The 19838-nt window shown below is 37.8% G+C and overlaps 3 protein-coding genes across 6 annotated transcripts; 2 read left to right on the top strand and 1 right to left on the bottom strand.

The window, feature by feature from the left end:
- The first annotated feature begins 563 nt into the window (after positions 1–563).
- Positions 564–6183, top strand: LOC113321856 (ERI1 exoribonuclease 2-like). 2 transcript variants are annotated; one of them, XM_026569794.1, is made up of 5 exons: positions 564–618; positions 1103–1170; positions 2094–2718; positions 4581–4756; positions 5249–6183. In XM_026569794.1, exons 3-5 carry the CDS (start codon positions 2098–2100, stop codon positions 5772–5774), a joined length of 1323 nt encoding a protein of 440 aa, XP_026425579.1. In that variant the 5' UTR covers positions 564–618; positions 1103–1170; positions 2094–2097; the 3' UTR covers positions 5775–6183. The 2 variants fall into 2 exon arrangements, with proteins under 2 accessions (XP_026425579.1, XP_026425578.1); XM_026569793.1 differs by having other exon boundaries at positions 581–720.
- A 5669-nt stretch (positions 6184–11852) lies between these two features.
- On the top strand, positions 11853–14489 carry LOC113323574 (DNA replication complex GINS protein SLD5-like). 2 transcript variants are annotated; one of them, XM_026571895.1, is made up of 7 exons: positions 11853–11984; positions 12069–12261; positions 12635–12757; positions 12844–12923; positions 13024–13133; positions 13666–13741; positions 14109–14489. In XM_026571895.1, the coding sequence occupies exons 2-7, from the start codon at positions 12079–12081 to the stop codon at positions 14206–14208; spliced, it is 672 nt and encodes a 223-aa protein (XP_026427680.1). In that variant the 5' UTR covers positions 11853–11984; positions 12069–12078; the 3' UTR covers positions 14209–14489. The 2 variants fall into 2 exon arrangements, with proteins under 2 accessions (XP_026427680.1, XP_026427679.1); XM_026571894.1 differs by lacking the exon at positions 11853–11984 and having other exon boundaries at positions 11997–12261.
- A 1019-nt stretch (positions 14490–15508) lies between these two features.
- On the bottom strand, positions 15509–19280 carry LOC113320497 (protein FAR1-RELATED SEQUENCE 12-like). Of its 2 annotated transcripts, none has more exons than XM_026568405.1 (4): positions 19087–19280; positions 17988–18182; positions 16272–16797; positions 15509–15924 (listed from the first exon to the last, which is right to left on the bottom strand). In XM_026568405.1, exons 2-4 carry the CDS (start codon positions 17999–18001, stop codon positions 15709–15711), a joined length of 756 nt encoding a protein of 251 aa, XP_026424190.1. In that variant the 5' UTR covers positions 18002–18182; positions 19087–19280; the 3' UTR covers positions 15509–15708. The 2 variants fall into 2 exon arrangements, with proteins under 2 accessions (XP_026424190.1, XP_026424189.1); XM_026568404.1 differs by having other exon boundaries at positions 19132–19279.
- Positions 19281–19838: the final 558 nt, after the last annotated feature.

Raw genomic sequence — 19838 nt, 5'->3', positions numbered from 1 at the left:
GTAGTTGCATAGTGTACATGAATCGACCACTTGGGGCATCATTCATACAATTTGAAGAGTATAGGAAGTTTACCTGATTGTTTTGAGCTTCAGGTTCTTCATATTGAGGATTGGTTCCTTCATTCTGAGCAATATGATTCCTCTACCAGAATCCCCCCAAAAATCAACTTCTTCCTCTCCACAACACACAAACACAATTTTTATTTTATCAATTTTTTTCCCTAAATCTGATTTTAATCTTATTAACAATTAATTAACTTAATTACCACTAATGATTAGGGATAGTTTAGCCATTTAAAAAAGTTGGGAATAAGGGATAACTCCCAATTACTATTTCATGACCTTTTTTATCATGTAGTTAGGATCCCCAATTATTTTTCGAGCGCCTCTAATTCAACCTTGGTTTTGTTAATTATGTGTCGGGTAAGAGATAGTCTAAAAATAGAAAAAGGACGAAGATGACCAGTCGGGGATAAAAGTGGAAAGAAGATATTTGGGGCACTTGGATATCACGTGAGTGTAAATAAAAATTGATTAAAAGGATATAAAAGTAAAAAAAAGGATGAAGAAGTTAGGAGTAGAGTCACCTGCTTGGTTTCCAAGGAAAACCGGAAACTGGTAAGCTTTTTAGTCCTGATTTTTTTATGATCACCTTCTTCCGTTTCACTCAAACTCTTTCTCTCTCTCCCCCTTCCTTCTGTGTCTGTCTATAGAATCAATGTAAGCGGATTTGGCTTTCTTTCAATTTTTTTCTTCTTCTTTCTTTCGATTATTCTTTCTGTAAATTCTATTCTAATCTTACCGGATTTCGATTTATCTTATTTTTCAAGGAGCAGATTTCGATTTAGATGTAATTTTTTTTTTTGGATAATTTAATGTTGCCTTTCGTTTGATTTGCTTTCAAAATCATGATAATTGAGAGTTGGTTACTGCTGTAGTTGTTTAAATATGCTTAGGTTTTAAGATTAGTTAACATGAAATTGTTCTCTGTAGGCGAACCAATTGAGCTTTACATCAATTGCCTTTGCAAATTATTAGTTTGTTTGTTTTTTGGATTGGTAAATTTCCAATCTAATACTATGAATCTGATTGGAATTCACAGCGAAGGTGTTGTCTCCAACAACGTGCAAATGATTGGAGAACTTAGAGACCAAGGATTGCCACCAATTTGTAAGTTTATATGATTATTTATTATATGGCATCCGTATTGTACCATTGCTGGCATAGCAACTTAGCAATAAACAAAACGATAGCATTACTAAATCAACAAGGAGATGGGATGCTGATAATAGCTGAATTCATAGTTTTGATTTATTTTACTCTTTCAATGTAATTGTTTGAATTTCTGATGAAACTTGTGTGAAGGAGGTATATTGTAACAGTCCCAAGTTTCCCTGCTCTAGCCAGTGAGTTATAGTCTATTAGCAGGAGATTCTGTGGGATTGGTGTTTTAGAACCTATTATTACTTGTTTGGATATTATATTGAAAATTCAGTGTGTATAAGTATTTGTGTGCCAATGTATATGGTTGTATAGGCTAAGGATGTCTTCTTCTTATACTCTTCTACTTCTTCAACAGTTGAGTTAGTAGTGTCATTGATGAGAGTACATTCCAACATCAGTCCCTTTCAATACTATAGATAATTTATATGCCACTGCTGATTCGAAGTCTTGTTTTAACCCCATACCAATGTCTTCTGACCTATCTACGGATGTTTGGCTCATATACCGCCACCGTGTAATTTCCGCAGTCACATACCTCTATGTCTTGGCTGCCTATCAGGTTATGCCCTGCTTACTGCAAAGAGAGATCTGAGTTGCAAATAGCATATTAATGTGTTATACATTTTTTTTTGGTTCAGTGCTGAAATTTATAAATATTATGCTGTTGCTCACGTTAAGTCTTCTAAGTTCAAACCAAATCCTTTTGAGTGAATACCTTCTTTTGCCATCATCATTTCGATCATATCCTTTTGAGCTACTGTGAAAAGCCTAATTCCGTAGTATGGTTTCAAATGACTTGTTCAATGCTTTATCGTCTTATAGGTTATTGAAATCTTACTAGTTTTTTTTTTCTTTCCGGGTGACTGCAGAACAATGCAGAAGAACCAGGAGGCATCCATAAGATGCCTACAGCCTGAGGCATTCCCTTTCCATTTGCAAAATGATGGAATATCCATGGAAGGGTTTGTAGAGTACAAGGATGAAAACAATGCTCATCCAGGAGGTGGTGGCATTGTAGAACCTGAAAGTTCATCAAGCAATGAATCTTTTGCACCTCCAGGTGAAGGTGGTTATCCTAGACCCATGTACCAACAAGATTTTTGCATGTGGTCTTCAACCTTTAATCATCCCGACTATCAGAAGCCACAACAGAACTGGAATGCCTTCGAGAACTTACATTACATGAATAGGGAGCATCATTTTCCCTTAGAAAACAGAATCCAGTATATACCCTTCAGGATGCTTGCTTCTCAAGGTGGCTATCCACATGAGTTTCAGTTTCAAGAGTTTCAATATTTTGTGGTTATAGACTTCGAAGCAACCTGTGACAAGGAAAGGAATCCCCACCCACAAGAAATTATCGAGTTTCCATCTGTTTTAGTGAACAGTGTGACTGGGCAATTGGAAGCTTCTTTTCAGACATATGTGCGACCTGCTTATCATCAAAATCTCACTGAGTTCTGCAAGGACTTGACTGGCATACAGCAAATTCAGGTGTGTCTTCAGTGTACTTTGCTACTCCCTTTTTTTTTCTCTTGTCTATATTTTTATTTTTATGTTTCTAATGGGGTGATAGACATGTTTTCACCTTCACTATCCTAGACCAAGTAAAACATACTTGTAGCAGATAAACCATAGAAATTATCGTCTTGGAAGAAGTACAAGGAGCTTATACAGTTGGGGATAGTCATAGTGCTGAAAAAATGATGTACTCAGAGAGTAGAACCCTGAAAGCTACCTAACTGCTATCAGTTTACAAGTTATAACTAATGATTTATTTTTTTGATATTCAACTTAGGATAGAGCACGGAGGTTTTCTAAACCTTACTTGGAACTAAAACAAGCATAAGCTATGGTTTGCTAAAGATATCAGCAAGCTGATGTTGCAATGAGACGCATGGAGTGCCAATTAACTTCTGCGACTCATGATAAACACAGATAATGCAATCTGAGTGGCTTCTGATGTCCTCATGTAGGTAATCATGCACTACCTTGACAGAAGACATAGTGCCTTCATTAGGTTTAGGTATCTGAACAACATGTCTAGGTTTAGCTGTGTAGACAGCCGATGTATTAGGATTTTTTACACAGCTCCACCATCACAATTTACTTGTAGAAAGGATTTTTTTCTCTTTGTTTTCCAGTTACTCAGAAATCACAATCCTTAGTAAATGCCATTATAGTTATTTACAAGCTCTAACCAACAGCCCCAATTCACGGATCAGTTTGTGTTGCTGGGATTTGTTAGACTATCTATCATAAAGTTTGAGGAAGTGTAGTTAGTATCCGTAGAGGGGTCCATAGAATTAACGGGGTGGAGCTGGCTGGTTTGCGGCAATTCGTGAACTATGCGATGACGGGGTATTATTTGTATTGTATGAATGTTTAACTCTCAAAATAGTAGCACAATTGCTCGTACTATCATACAAGTCTGTGTATCTATTCATTATCCTTACCTTCTACTTCATGTTGCTTAGTTATTTATAACTAAGCATCATCCTGTGTGACGACTTGAATTAGTCACTTCTTTGTTCCACTTGTGTTAGTTCTTGAGTTCTTGTTCAAGCCAAAATAAAGATTATTTATGTAAGTTAAGGATAATATAACATATATTCAAATTACTTAAGGATGGGTAAATATTGAGTTTTAGTGGTCAAGTATGGTATTTGTGTTTGAATGACGGCTCAAAATCATGAATTTATGACTTTTTGTGTTGTACTTATGCTAAGTAATTAATGGGGAGCCATATTCATTGTCTGGATCATGTGATATGAATACCTGGTCTCAAGTTTCAATAGGGAAACAGGAGTTTTAACCGACTCCATTTTATGGTCATTAATCTGACTTCATGTGGAGAAGGCTTTTTTGTATGAAGGGATCTTGGTTGCTGGTTGGGCAGCAGTGTGGTCCAAAGTAAATATGTTGTACATTGATTCACAATTGCATCTTTTGCAAATTCAAACCACATCCTGCATGAGTTTAACAATGTGACCATAATTGTGAAAATCTTTTTGGGTTAAGTAGCAAGAAGCCCTGTAAAAGGGTACAAAGCTGTTCACAAATATTTGTTAGGGACCCAGTATTTGTTGGTTATTATCAAGGACTGCTGCAGATATTGTAAAGTGTATCTGCTTAATAGAGTACAAGAAAAACTTGTTGTTTATAGATTAGCTACCACCATACCAGAATTAGGTGATCATTTCCATAATTTGTGTTTGTCGTCTGTACCCTAATGATGGAAGGAATGTTGCTGATTAAATCATAGTAATCACTATAAATAAAGTGCTTTTATCAATAGAAGCCATTTGTTGAAGCTATGCAGCAGAAATAACTAAAATGTGTTTGTGGTTTTCCAGGTGGACAGAGGTGTCCCTCTAGGCGAAGCGTTACTCATGCATGATAAGTGGCTTGAAGATAAGGGGATCAAGCACACTAATTTTGCTGTGGTAACTTGGTCGAACTGGGATTGTAGGGTCATGCTGGAATCTGAATGCCGCTTTAAGAGGATTCGTAAACCTCCTTACTTCAACAGGTGATTAGGTTTTGTTTCCTGGCTTTTACGTTGTAAGCAAGGTGTAGATTTAGTCCTCTCTAAACGTTTTGGTTGATTGGACTATGAGTGTCTCGGTCCAATTTTTTCACCTTAGTAATTATTACGGTGGTAGGGACCACCGTAAAATTGTTCATGAACTAGAGAGCCCCAATGTTTGTGCAGCTTGACACATCGTCGGGTTCTTTTCTCTTAGTATGTTCATTGTTCACTGCTAGTTCGTGTGTATATCCAGTCCCTCTAATTATGGTAAATTGTAGGGTCGAAAACTTAGTCAACTGTTGGTGTTATAATCTTGTTATTTTTCATAATTTGAGATGTCTTGCTATAATTGTAGGGTCGAAAACTGTAAAATCGTCACATATTTGAACGGAATATAACATCTCAAAGCATTCAAAATTTTGGCCATGAATATAGCAGTGATTTCTGTCGATTCCTGAAATACCTTACACTAACACCTGGAAATTTTCTCAGGTGGATCAACTTGAAGGTTCCATTTTGTGAGGTTTTTGGTGGGGCACGCTGCAATCTAAAAGACGCTGTTCAGATGGCTGGTTTAGTATGGGAAGGTCGCGCACATTGTGGCCTGGATGACGCCAGGAATACTGCTCGGCTTCTTACCCACATCATGCACAGGGGCTTCAGGTTTTCCATCACCAACTCGCTGGTATGGCAATCTGCAGAACGCCCAATGGGATGGCAGCAGTCTCCTGACCGACAACTAGGTCCCGCAACTCCCACCCATTACCCCCAGAAGCCAATGAGGCAGTCTTCTCCTGTGCCTCCTCTCATCCAATTGCACCACCATCATCACCACCATCCTTCTCCCATTGACTCTGCTAGAGACTTGCGCACATACTGTTTCTGTGGGGTTAAGAGCAGCAGAAGAATGGTCCGCAAACCTGGTCCGAAGCATGGAAGCTTCTTTTTTGGGTGTGGAAATTGGACTGCTACCAGAGGTGCAGTTTGCCCATTTTTCGAATGGGCTTCTCCTACTTGATATCCTCCGAGCCTTGAAGCTGGATGTAAGCTCGTCTGTATAAAAAGAAAAAAAAAAACTGAAAAAAAAATGGTGGGAAAAAAGAAAAAGAAGAAAGGGGTCGAGTAACCTTCTAAAGTACCCAAAATGAGGACATTGTGCCCACCTGCTTCTGAGGTGAGGTCAATGTCTGGTAAGTAGTTTTCTGTATTCTTTATTCTACATATGATTTCATGTAGTGAACTTCTCATATTGACAGTAGAGAAAAGAGAGAACGAGAAAATAGAAAAAAAGAGGGGATGAAGATGCCTACCACCTTAGAAGGATCTACTTTGTTACTTTTTTCTTTCTTGTTCTTACATGCTCAGACATGGTGCTTAATTATTTTAAATAATATTGCGAACATCGTAGGATCCGTTATTCTCTTCAACAGTATCCTTGTATTTATTGAGCAACACTAGCATTGTCATGGCTGCCTTGATTATGTTCCCCTTAAAAAAAGATCATCCAACTGTTCATAATATGAGTCTGGTCTGGAAAACACAATACATTGTCAGGATTAGTGGAAGCTAATTTAGATAAAAGGTTTTGGACTCTTTAACTTATTTTTGTTTTTGGTAAAGAATGTGGCAGTTGCCGGATTTTCCAGTTAGGCTTTGTGTTTTGTTTTTGGTGCAAACTTTGATTTTACCTGGACTATGTCATGTGCCTTCTGAAGTTAGTTGTATGGGTGCCTTCATCAGTGGTCCGTCTGCCTAAATAATGAAGCTAGCAGATTAAGCATTGGCTAATTAAGAGCCGGTGATCCTTAGACAGGTGTCGTTTGCGGATTAGTTTCTTAATTTAGGGTTTCTCTTCTATTGGCTTAGTATTTATGTTGTAAGAAAACTATTTGAGAAACTTAAGTTGATTTTAATGAAGTAAATAAGGGCTGCTACGGCAGAGTTACTAATTCTTGTCTATTTCCGTTCATTTTTCTGTGAAAACCTTATTGATTTGTACCAGAACAGTACAATTGGCATCAAAGTCGTTCTTTCCTATCATTCAACATGGTGGTTCCAACCTGCAAAGATCTACAAGATACTGACAATCGCCAACAAATTGAGCTCGATTCATTACACAAAAAGGTCAATAATCTTGCCCTACAACTCAGTACAACAACAACAAAAGAAGATTTACAGTTATTGAAGGTAGAAATCCAACAAGAGATGCAGCCTCAGTTAGAATATTTTCTTCTCGAATCGAGATCTGCAAGGAGACCAAAGTGGAACTCAAGGCTTTAATGGTGGAATGTCAAATCAAGCTGGTGGGTCTAACTTTCATAGTCGAATTGGTGGTCGAGATTACAGTCAGCAACACCGTATGCCGAAGCTGGACTTTCCTAGATTCGATGGCGAAAATCCAAAAAGTTGGCTTCAAAAATGTGAATACTATTTTTCAGATGAACAACGTTCAGGATAACCACAAGACAAGGATGGCAACCATCCATTTAGATGGCAAAGCTATTAAATGGTATGATAATTTTTGTCTGAATCAAACCCATATTTCGTGGAAATCTTTTTGTGAGAGTGTTTGTCTTAGATTTGAAAATCCTGCTCATGATAATATTTTTGGTTTGTTTAATAAATTGACTCAACTCACCACTGTGGATGAGTACTTTGAAGAATTTGAGTATTTGAAAGCATTATTGTTAAGCCTTCACAGGGATTTTCCCGAATCCTATTTCATTTCTAGCTTTATTAGAGGTTTGAAAGAAGAACTTAGAGGGTCAGTTCTCATGTTCCAACCTACCGCATTACTTCATGCTTTTTCCTTGCTAGAATGCAAGAGAAAACTCTGTTAATCCAACAAAAAACATCTAAGCTTTCTCAAAGACCTTTCCCTCATAATTTTTCCACTACCAAACCATTCCATCCCTTCACCCAACATCAAAAATCCTTGAATGTCACTCCTCCACCACCTCCACCAACTTCACAACCCAAATCTAGCCCCATGATGCCATTAAAAAGATTAACCCCTGAGCAAGTCCAAGCTAGAAAGGCAAAGGGTTTATGTTTCAATTGTGATGACTACTATAGGAGGGGTCATATTTTCAAAGAAACAATACTTATGTGTACTCATTGGTGAGGAAGCTGAAGAACTTTATGAAGCAGGACTGAAGACTGAGACAGACTCTCCTATTGAGAGTGATATGGAGATTTCATTACATGCTCTGACAGGAAGTGCCTCAGGTGACACTATTAGGATTCCTGGCTTCATTAAGAAAAAGGAAATTTCAATCCTTATAGACACAGGTAGTACACACAGCTTTATTGATTCTGCTTTGGCAACCTCTTTACAATGCCCAATTGAACACACTGCCAGTTTGTTGGTCACTGTAGCAAATGGGGACAAAACAGTGAGTTCAGGGGTGTGCTCTCAGCTGGAATGGATTATGCAAGGGCATAAATTCACTGGGAACCTCAGACTTCTACCACTAGGTGGTTGTGACACTGTACTTGGTGCTGACTGGTTAAGAAACCTGAGTGATGTCCTCTTCAACTTATCTAAGTTGTGCATCACTTTCAAGCATAAGGGAAAGAAAATCACACTGACTGGAATTCAACAAAAATCATCTTTAAGCATGATGAGTGGTGGAGCAGTTAAAAGATTCTTCAAGAAGCATTCTCATGGAGTTGTTGGTCAACTTTTTTCCATATCAACTAACACTATCCAACCAACATCCCCACACCACAAATCACTACTGTTATTAACCAATTTCCAGTCGTCATTTCTGACCCACATACTCTCCCACCCCAAAGGAACTTGGACCATAAAATTCCCCTCATTCCTAATGCCATCCCTGTCAATCTCAGACCATATAGGTGTCCATTCATCCAAAAAGCAGTGGTGGAAAACCTACTGCAAGAAATGCTCCAGTCAGGCATCATCCAACCAAGCAACAATCAATTTGCTTATACTATTTTGCTGGTCAAAAAGAAGGACAACGCTTGGAGGTTCTGTGTTGATTATAGGAGGTTAAACAAAATCACAATCAAAGACAAATTTCCAATACCAGTCATAGAGGAATTATTGGATGAATTACATGGCTCCAAAGTTTTTTCGAAACTTGATTTGAAATCGGGATATCATCAGATCAGGATTTTTCCCTCTGACATCCACAAAACTGCTTTCAGGACTCACCGTGGCCATTTTGAATTCAAGGTAATGCCTTTTGGTCTCACCAATGCACCTGCAACTTTTCAAGCTCTCATGAACACAACTTATCAGAAATATCTTAGAAAGTTTGTTTTGGTATTTTTTGATGATATCCTAGTTTACAGCCCTTCTATAGAAACTCATTTAATTCACTTACAAACTGTCCTTGAGCTTCTCAGAACTCACAAACTGTTTGCCAACTTTTCTAAGTGCTGTTTTGGGAAATCTGAACTAGAATATTCGGGACAAATCATTAGCCATAATGGGGTTAAGGCTGACCCTGCTAAGATATCTGTTATGGTTGAATGTCGTATTCCTACTACTCTTAAGGGCCTTAGAGGATTCTTGGGCCTCACAGGATACTATAAGAAGTTTGTGAGGGATTATGATCTTATCAGCAAACCATTGACTGACTTATTGAAGAAGGATGCTTTCTCTTTGTCTCCTGCTGCTACTGTAGCCTTTAATAAGCTTAAAACAGCCATGAACACTACCCCTGTGCTGGCATTACCTGACTTCACCAAACCATTTTTTCTTGAAACTGATGCTTGTGATGTGGGTCTTGGAGCTGTCCTTATGCAATAACACAGGGCCATTGCCTTTTACAGCAAACCACTTGGGCCAAAAGCTGCAGCACTATTAACTTATGAGAAGGAGTTATTGGCTATTGTTCAGGAAGTCCATAAGTGGAAGAAGTATTTACAAGGCTCTCATTTCATCATCAAAACAGATCACCAGAGCATCAATTATTTTCTTGACCAGAAGATATCCACTATCCTACAACATAAATGGCTCATGAAACTCTTAGGATATGATTATGAAATCCATTACAAAAGAGGTTTTGACAATAAGGTGGCTGATGCCCTCTCCAGAAGACCTCACTCCACTGCTGCCTGTCATTTTTTATCTCTATCTCAGCCTGCTTGGACTCAAGAACTTATTGATAGTTATGCACATGACACCACAGCTCAAGGTCTCATAACACAATTTTCCATCTCCCCCGCCTCAGCACCCAAGTATACTTACTTGAATGACATCTTAAGGTACAAAGGCAGACTATATGTGGGCACTTCAGCTGACACCAAACACAAGATTTTAGCATCTCTACATTCTTCAGCTGTGGGTGGCCATTCTGGCATGCATGCAACATATGTTAGAGCAAGATCTTACTTGTTTTGGCCTGCTACGAAGAATGACATTCTTTCATTTGTTTCCACTTGTGATGTATGTCAAAGAAATAAAGGAGAACGCACCTTCCCTGCTGGATTACTGCAACCCTTACCAGTTCCAGACCATGCTTGGCAGTACATTTCACTGTATTCCATTGAGGGATTGCCTATGAGTGAAAGGAAATCTGTTACCTTGGTGGTGGTGGACATACTGATAAAGTACATCCACATCATTGGCTTACACCACCCTTACACTACCTCATCTGTTGCCAGGGAATTTATCTCTCATGTTTTTAAACTCCATGGTCTGCCTGCTTCAATTGTATCTGACAGGGACAAGATTTTTACTAGTCATTTTTGGAAGGACTTGTTCAAGGCATTGGGGACTCAGCTGAAGTTAAGCACAGCCTACCATCCACAAACTGATGGTCAAACTGAGAGGGTCAACTCATGCCTGGAGAGCTACTTGAGGTGTATGTGTGGCCACCAGCCCAAGAAATGGCATTCATGGCTTCCACTTGCAGAGTGGTGGTACAACACCAACTTTCATACTAGTCTTAAAATGAGTCCTTTTCATGCACTATATGGTTACCTACCTCCTCACATGGATTTTCCTCCTACTGCTACTACTTCTGTGGCTGATGTTGAGACTTATTTGAAGCACACTCTTCACAAGTCCTAGGAGAGAATGAAGTTTTTTTCTGACAAGACAAGAACTGACAGGGTTTTTGCAGTGGGTGATTTGGTGTATCTGAAATTACAGCCTTACAAACAAGCTATTGTTGCCTTGAGAAGGAACCTCAAACTTGCTGCCAAATATTATGGCCCATTTCCTGTAGAGCATACGATTGGTTCAGCTGCTTATAAACTCAAATTGCCAGCAGAAGCTCGGATTCATCCTGTTTTCCATGTCTCCCAGTTAAAGAAGTACATTGGAGCCAGCCACATTCCCTCTCCTTCCCTCCATGTGCTGGATACTGATGGTACAGTTCTTGTCATTCCAGATGCTGGTTTAAATTCAAGAATCATCATCTGCAATAGCAATTTTGTCCCTCAACTGCTTATACAATGGACCAACACTGCTCCAGAGGATGCTACATGGGAAGATACAACTTACATAGCACATCATTTTCCCAAGTTCCATCTTTGAGGACAAGGATGTTCTGATGGAGAGGGTATTGTCACGTTCCTTCTGAAGTTAGATGTATGGGTGCCCTCATTAGTGGTCCGTCAGCCTAAATAATGAAGCTAACCGATTAAGCATTGGCTAATTAAGAGCCGGTGATCCTTAGACAGGTGTCGTCGGCGGATTAGTCTCCTAATTTAGGGTTTCTCTTCTATTGACTTAGTATTTATGACGTAAGAAAACTATTTGAGAAACTTAAGTTGATTTTAATGAAGTAATTAAGGGCTGCTACGGCAGAGTTACTAATTCTTGTCTATTTCCGTTCATTTTTTTGTGAAAACCTTCTTGATTTGTACTAGAACAGTACAAACTATCTCTGAACCAGAGGAGTAAACACAGCTAAGGATCCTGTTGTATTTATCATTAGATGGTCCTGGGACGGGCTTTTTAGGCCTCTAACTTAAAATATATGATTGTGAAGAGTTTTGGTGACATTTCTTCGGATATATATAAAGTCATGTAGGATGTAGTGAGATAAGAAGTCTAGTCTGCACCAACCGGAGATGCTAATCAGTTGAGAAATGAACTTTTGGGCAGAAGCCAAACCAACTTATAAATACAACCTTTTTTCTACTACTCCTTAGGCTGCACTACCTCCTCCTATTATGAACACCGTGCCAAACGGACCCTTAAGTGAATTACCCGGTCCAGATTAGTCCCTCTGGAAGAAAGACGGGGGTATGTCTATATTTTTGGCGCCATTTTGTTCTTTCTCCTCCCGTCTCCTCTTCTTTTGTTGCTTTACCGTCTTCGTCTCTGCAGATAAGATATTATGGCGCCTGCTTCAGATCAAGGTTTAGGTTTTGGAAGTGAAGATATCGATGCGTCGATTTCAGCTCTTCCAACTGAAGTGGAGCTTTTGAAGCGCGCATGGAGAAACGAGAAAGCTTCTCCTGAAATTCTTCAATTTCAGGAAGATGTAGTAAGAAATGCTAGAGTCCAAATTCAAAATATGGTAAATTTTTTATCCCAAACCCTAATTCTGTTTAACCTTTTCTTTTAGATCTTACCCCTTTTTTTATTTTTGCTGAAAATATTTCTTTTTCAATTATTCAATTGAGATTTGGGGTTAGATTTTCACTAATGAATTGTGAATATATAGTCTATTTTAGGGTTACATAGTTTTTATGCTGGAATTTCTTACAGATTTAAGAGTTTTTTCTTTTACTAATGAAGTTAGGGTTCTAGGAATTTTACTTATTCACAAGATTCTAGAAAGTGAGTTAAGAAAACAGGTTCTGTAGAAGAAAGATTGATTGGGGGTGTCTGATTTGTCTTTTTTATGTTACATTGTTTGTCTAATTCAATTTTTCATACTGTCTGTGTAGGAAGATACTGTGGAAGCATATGCCGAAGATGGCAAGGATGCGCTCACCGTATCACTTTATCAGATGGACTTGGACAGGACTGAGTTTTTATTGAGATCGTATCTTCGAACTCGCCTTCAGAAGGTGGGGATAGGTTCAATTTCTTGTTGCTTTTGTTGGTCAGGACCTTGAAATGGTGTATCCTTTTATCTAACAATTTCTTTTTACAGATCGAGAAGTACATGATTCACATTTCGAAAACTGATTTATGGAAGAGGCTTTCTAAACCTGAGAAAGTGTTTGCGAAAAGGTGAATCATTCTATTTTATTTGATATGTGTAGTTTTATGCGCGAAATTTTTGCTAAGTTACATGACTAATTTGGTCTGTGAATTTGTTTCGAAAGAACAGCTGTAAGGAAAATATGGAAAATCATCTGAACCAAAGTGTTTTATCACGATTGCCTTTTGGCTACCAGGATGTTCTGAAGCAATCTATATCAAGTGAAGAGGATGATATGGGTACTATCTCTCTCTCTCTCAAGCAATTACCTAGTTAGTATACTCTCAACTTATGGCTCATCTGTGAAGGCCAACAGTTTTTATACAAGAGTTTCTTTGCATCCTATTGCAGTTTTTGGAATGTTGAAGAAAATGTTGGTGTAATACTAGTAATTTTTCCTATTTTCCAATTATTATTTCGTTGGGAAATATATGACTATAAAGAGTTTTACAAATTCTGTGGTTATTCAGTTGTTTCAACAGTTAATACATCATTTGTTTGTCGTCTTCCAAGCATATTGTAGCTTGTTGTTCTATCATTTGAGGAAATTGGGTTTAACGTTCTCGATTTACATCCGTAGATGTGGATGGTTTTTATAACCACTATGGGGTCATTCTTAAACTATTCAGGCAATCTTAAAATTCAAATGCACTTGTCTCATGGATGACTCTTTTGCTTGCCTTATGGTACCTGCTATTGCTCATTATAGCATCTGAGTAACAAGATGTTTTTCCCCCTCATGCTTTTCTGATCATTGATTTTGACATGCAGTTCCAGAGCCGCAGCTGGATACATTTGTCTTCTGCAAAAGCAAGGGATCTGTTGGATCATTTCAGCTTGATGCCGTGTAATTCTCTAATCAACTCTTTATATACTATAGATTCTATGCATATGTAGACATGTTATCTGTGTTGAGTTTAGGGGTCTAATGATAATAAATGTAGGTTTGACTTTGATCTATATTTCAAAGAAATCATCCTCTAAAAACAACCAGATATTGGATCATCTTCATGTGGGTCAAATGTTCGTATAAGTTTAGTGTGACAATATGATATTCTTCCGTAGTATGGGGGATACTAGTTATTTAGGCTTGAAGGAAGCGTCTTGAACTGCTAATTTGAAGCTTAGCTATAAAGAATAGAGATTTTATTCCAGTTCCTCCTATAAATGTATCTCGTTCATCCACTTATCTATCTTGTTTGGCAATGTTGCAGTGGAGATGAGGTTGTAGACCTAATTGCGGATGATCTGTATGTCCTAAGGTACAAGTCAATAAAGCCACTTGTAGAGACGGGGCAGATTGACCTTGTTTGATTCCTCCTCTCAACTCATTTAATGTAGTGAAAACTCGACAGTAGGTAAGTCGCAATGGAAAAATTTCTTGGATGATGGAAGTTCAACTGTAATTTTCGCATTCTTTATCATTGCCGTTCATATTGTTGAGCGTTAAAAAGTCATCAGCGATTCTGTTCAGTTATTATTTTCCATCTCAGTTTTTTCTTAGAAACACTAATATAAGTTTCTCAATGTACTGTATATTACTATACCCCCAAACATCATAGAATATGGGTTTCTTCGCTTTACATTTTACTTTATCTGCTGGACAATCATTTTAGTTTAACAGGTTTTTACCCATTGATAACCTATGGTAGATAGTAGTGTGAAGGTGTTCACTACATCAATGATTCTCGTAGACTGCACTAAGTGTATCCAGCACAAGCAGTATTTATTTTTTCTTTCATTTTCTTAGACTAGTCTACCCGGTTTCATCACCACTTCCTTGATGGAATGATAGTGTCCATTCTACCCCTAATTTCTCCATGCCTCTGCTGTTTAAGTGGCACAGATGGGTCTCATTCTCCTCTTCAGCTTCATAAAAGAAACACTTAGCATTAGCAAGAATTCTCCACTTAACCAGCTTATCTCGTCTTCAGCCTACTCTGTATAGCCTATACCATCCAGGCTATGAAAGAATGTCTGGGAATGTGCCACTTAAACCACACCAGGGTTTGCCAGCTCTTCTTCTCAACTGTAGATATAGCCTTATAAGTGTGTGTCCTTCATGTTTCAGTACATTACTCTGTCCGTGTCCTAGCTATTTTTACAATTTGCCGTGTCCCACGTCTGTGTTTCCCAGATGAATTGTAAGAGTCATCATGGCGGAAGCTAGCATGTGGCTGTGCTGTTTGTAAATTACTGTGGGAATCGCTTGAAAACATAGGCAGTCGATAATTACACTTGTTCACTAAAAGCTGTGATAACTTTGAGAATAATTGAATACGAGACTAGGGTCAACATATGGTTCATCTTCAATCTTTATTCATAAGCAGCATTATTTCTTGACAGGAGTTAAAATTTTGGGGATTCCATCCCCAAAGCCCAACCGTATGGCCATCTATTTTTAGCCTCTGGGATTTCTCAACCCTTCCTCTTGAAGGACTTGATATTGATAATACTAGCAAAAAGTATGATGGATGATCACATAAACTTGGTACTGGTAGAATAAATAACATGGTAATTTTGGGTCGACTTACTAAACAGTTGGTTTGTCAGAATAGGCGACCCCACATCCGACCAGGAAGATTCTTTCTGGTTACAATATGGCATTTTCGTTACCGAATCAAATCTCGTTCTCATAACTGGAGATCACTGTAACTGAGCTCAACAATTGATCAAGCTAAATACTTTTGAAAATATAAAGCAAATACAATAGTGACGATATACAGCAAGAGAAGAGAACTAGAAACTAAAAATGAAAATATATTACAACAGACAACTAGCACAAAAAGACTAGCCGGGGTTTGTGTGGGTCTTTCAATGTTCATCGTCAACCTCTTTTATGGTCTGAAGGATGTTTGAAACACTAACAGAAAGGTGTTCTGAGTGTAGCTCAATATCCTTTAAAATCTTACCTAGATTTACTTTATAAGCTGCACAACGTTCTTCATATGCTGAGCACCGTCTTTGGAATCTTTGTCTCTCATTGTAGAGTTCTGAGGTTAGTTCCCGAATTCTTTTATCCTTCGCATCCTGCAAAAGCAAACCATGGAAAAGTACAATGGTGTTGAGGACATGATTACATGACATTGTACTACTATAGAGGACAGCTACTTCCACTCCCAACTAAAAGTCAACTGATCTTCAGGAATCAAGAACAGTTATCAAACTCTCGAGTAATAAGTAGATGCAGAAACAATTCTCATTATCTTTAAGGGTAATTTACTAGGTAAAATGAATTCTTGGACAATCAATGTGTGGGTTTCATGGAGCAGTGCAAGAATCATGTTAGCTCTTCCAGTCACCTCCTAGCATTGCTTTATTACAGGCAAAACTTGCCATCTTAGATCAATACGAGAGCAGTTCAAGTGCATGCATACCTCAGTTGACGCCTTCACCGATGACCGTCTCACTAGAACCTCTGCAGGACCCATTAGGTCATGATTATGCTCTCTAACGAAGTTTGTGACAACCCATTTTTCAACTTCCCTCCTGTAAGCAATAACTAAAATTGCCTTGCACCCTACTCTTGATTGCTTCGACAATAGAATAGTTCTGTCTTCTCCTAGGCATCTCTTTGGACGAAAACCTTCTTTAGAACATACATAATCAAACCCGATAACAGCTTCGTCTATACGAGATCTTCGCTTACGGTTAACACGAATAGTGAAACCATTACGTCTGGCATACGCACCATAATAATCTTTACCATCATCTGCTGAATTGAACTCCATGCCTATACATGGTTCTGAAGGTCCCACGTCTACAGTCAATTCTACAAGTTGATTGTCTTGTCTGCTGGTATTATCACAATCTTCTATCTCAAACTCATCAAAAATTTCACTATCCAACACCATATTGCTGCCAATTAGATCTCCAAGATGAGATGTGCTTTCAGTCATACTCCTGCAAAAGCTGGCAAATTAAGTTCGCTTCCTCAAAGAGAGATGGTATACCACCTGGAACATTACTCCAATAAAAATCTCTGGACAAGAGGTAGAGAAAGCACTAGCGCTTCAACCCTCACAGTGTCACAGTACTGGGTGTGAAAACTCAAACACCTAAGACCTAACACACAACCCAGAAAAAGGCACCATACACATCTATATATCACAAGCCTTAATGTAGCAATGTTGCATTTGCATCCTAATAGAGCAGTCCAAAAAAGAACAGAGGTAAGGGTAATTATCCAAACTGGAAGAAAATCATTAGTTCAGAGACAAACAGGAAACGGCCATAACTACAGGATATCATATATGGACTTACACAATACTTCGCCAAAAATTATACAGGTCAATTGAACGTCTAAGACATCTTTGAACTATTGGTCAAAAACAGCATATTAGCATGCACAAAATCACAAAAATAAGAAGATGTACGCCTATAATCAAAGACAGTTAATTTCTTTTAAGTTTTAAGCTGTGTACAGTCTCAGTTATACTAAAACCGGTTCTCTACTCTACCGTGTAGCCAAATTGCACAAGGTCAATGTACTTAGTCTAAGTTAACTGTACCACCCATTATGAATTGGCTGCCGCTTTCCCCAATTGCAAAATTCAGTCATCCTCTCGTACATCAGATCTCCCATTTCACGGACAAAACAATATAAAATACATAACTGACAAGTCAACTAATGAATTGCTAACATATGGATAGTAACAACAGTGTGTACTGACCTAAATATTCAAAACCATACTGCTGGCTATTTAGTGGAGGTGAGGTGGTGACATTATGTAGGAGGTGATACCAAAGTGCTCCGATGTTGGCATCTAAGGTAAGAATACAAAGTTTCAAAGAAAAACAGATAATTAACTAAACTTCGCATTATTTTTAACACGAGTGCTACTTCATTGGATATAAGATAACGACTTTGTACTCGAAAGTGAAATTGGAAAAGAGAACACTTAATTTTTATCAGAGGTCCGACACTTTGAGAAGAAGGCGGAGAACGGTCAGCAGTTACTTAAAGTATCAAGGTGTATCTATATCCTTCACATGGGTGGGAGACTGGGCATGGAGTATCCTTGTTTCAATGGTTTGAACTTCACGCCCTAAGATGCATCATAAAATTTAAAAAGAGAAGAAAAAAAGCATACATGTTGAGATTCATCCGTAAATCAATAGGGCATCGCTAACCGTTGGGAAAACGATCTAACACAGTTCACCCCAAATTTTAACTTTGCAAGTACAGGCAACTCTGGTGTTATTTGGATATTCATGATGCTAAATGCCCAAGTTCCTAGAAAAGCCACCGCTGATGTTCAAGCTCGATAGAAGTTCATGTCATCGACCTAAAAGACAAATTACTTATAGTTAGTTGTGATGCAGAGAGAACTAAGGAGCAGGAAATACTTCCTTAAAATAAACAGATAATAAATATAATAAACAATAAACATAGGCATGTAGAGTTGAAATCATAAGCATGCTTAGAACCAATAGAGTAAAGTCATAGAACAGAACGACAAGAATGTCTTGATTCAACAGTAGGACATCTCTCTTTTAAGAAACTTCAAGACATCTGCACATACTACAACAATTATTACTCCCTGCATTTATTCAACAGGGCTTAAGCTTAAAAAATATTTCCTAGCTCAGGCATCCATGTTTTAACGATAGTATCAGGGTGTAATTAGTGAAGAAGTGCCTGATTGGATTTAAAACATTGGCCGTAGTTCGCATTGAGACTTCAAAAACAAGAAGGGAAAAGCGGGGTAACAATGAAACTCACCAAATTGAAGCATTTCCAACAATGGCATCATGCAATACAATATACTAAGTGCAGCTGAGTGTTTAATTTTTTCCAGCTTTTAAAAACCACTTTTCTGTTCATTCAGATGGTATTATAGTCCTATCACTAAATTTCACAACTATCACCTATTTTTCCCACAAAGAAACTTCAAAATCGCAAAACCCAACCTATCAATTTCTGTTTAAAATGTAGCAATTGACACATATGATTCAAATAGTAGTATTACCTAAATCTACTCCAACAACCTTCACTCATCAATGATAACTACAATCAATAAATACGGTTGCTTACCAAGTAAATTCTAAAACATTGCTACTAAGGATGATAATTATATGAATTCTGAAAATTTTCTCCTCCTTTAATTAGGAACATTACAACTGATTTTTACATTCAAAGAAGTCACATTTTAACTAAAAAAAATAGAGAAAAGAAAGAAAACAATATACCAAAACTGGAAAAAGGGAAGAGGTTGATCTCAGAGTTCATCGCACCTTTAGATTGTCAGCTCGATCACCTTCTAAAATTTAGCGATAGACTGAGAGGAGCTAGGGATTTTGGACGCAGAAAGTTAGAAGACTCTTCCTCGAGTGCAACAAAATGAAGTAGGGGAGTTCTTCTCTTTTAGGGTGAAAAAAAATAAATAAACCGCCCCAGGATAAGTTAACGAGTCAAATGAGGAAGGATTTATGCGCACTCATGAATATTATACATCATACATCATTCGTGTCATTTTCTTGGCAAAATCCAAATTATAAGAATTTAAATTTAATATTTTGATGATACATTTCTTTTATAAGATTTCACATTCCTATCAAAAATGAACACAATTAGAGATGTATAACACTTCCGTCTACTCCTTTGAATATCATCCGTTAAAAGTTAACAGTTGAAATTAACATCGGTAAATTGTGAGGTTTGGTATCTAAGAAGAACGTGACATCAAAATATTAGATTTAAATTCATTGTCGTTTGGCTTTTGCGGAGAAAATAACGCAAATCATGTATGATAGTGTCCATCTAAGAGTGTCCATGGATCCTCCTTCAATAAATAAATAATTAAAATACGCAAGGCAAGATATTTACCGATAATTCTGATAAAAAAACCAGCCGGAGTTATAACCCCAAAGGTGTCACTATTCATGGAAAAAAACTCCAACAAAACAAAATGTTCACAACAACCCCATTTAACATAAACTGT

Source organism: Papaver somniferum, chromosome 11 (assembly GCF_003573695.1).
Source record: "Papaver somniferum cultivar HN1 chromosome 11, ASM357369v1, whole genome shotgun sequence".
Lineage (NCBI taxonomy): Eukaryota > Viridiplantae > Streptophyta > Magnoliopsida > Ranunculales > Papaveraceae > Papaver > Papaver somniferum.
The sequence above is the reverse complement of the archived record's forward strand: the minus strand, read 5'-3'. Positions and strand labels throughout refer to the sequence as shown.

Coding starts and splice junctions, on each gene's coding strand:
- LOC113321856 (XM_026569794.1), top strand. CDS start 2,098: ATGCAGAAGAACCAGGAGGCATCCATAAGATGCCTACAGCCTGAGGCA. Junction 2,719..4,580: donor CTGGCATACAGCAAATTCAG/GTGTGTCTTCAG, acceptor GTGGTTTTCCAG/GTGGACAGAGGTGTCCCTCT. Junction 4,757..5,248: donor AAACCTCCTTACTTCAACAG/GTGATTAGGTTT, acceptor AAATTTTCTCAG/GTGGATCAACTTGAAGGTTC.
- LOC113323574 (XM_026571895.1), top strand. CDS start 12,079: ATGGCGCCTGCTTCAGATCAAGGTTTAGGTTTTGGAAGTGAAGATATC. Junction 12,758..12,843: donor TTCGAACTCGCCTTCAGAAG/GTGGGGATAGGT, acceptor TTCTTTTTACAG/ATCGAGAAGTACATGATTCA. Junction 12,924..13,023: donor GAGAAAGTGTTTGCGAAAAG/GTGAATCATTCT, acceptor TCGAAAGAACAG/CTGTAAGGAAAATATGGAAA.
- LOC113320497 (XM_026568405.1), bottom strand. Junction 15,925..16,271: donor CGGTGAAGGCGTCAACTGAG/GTATGCATGCAC, acceptor TTGCTTTTGCAG/GATGCGAAGGATAAAAGAAT.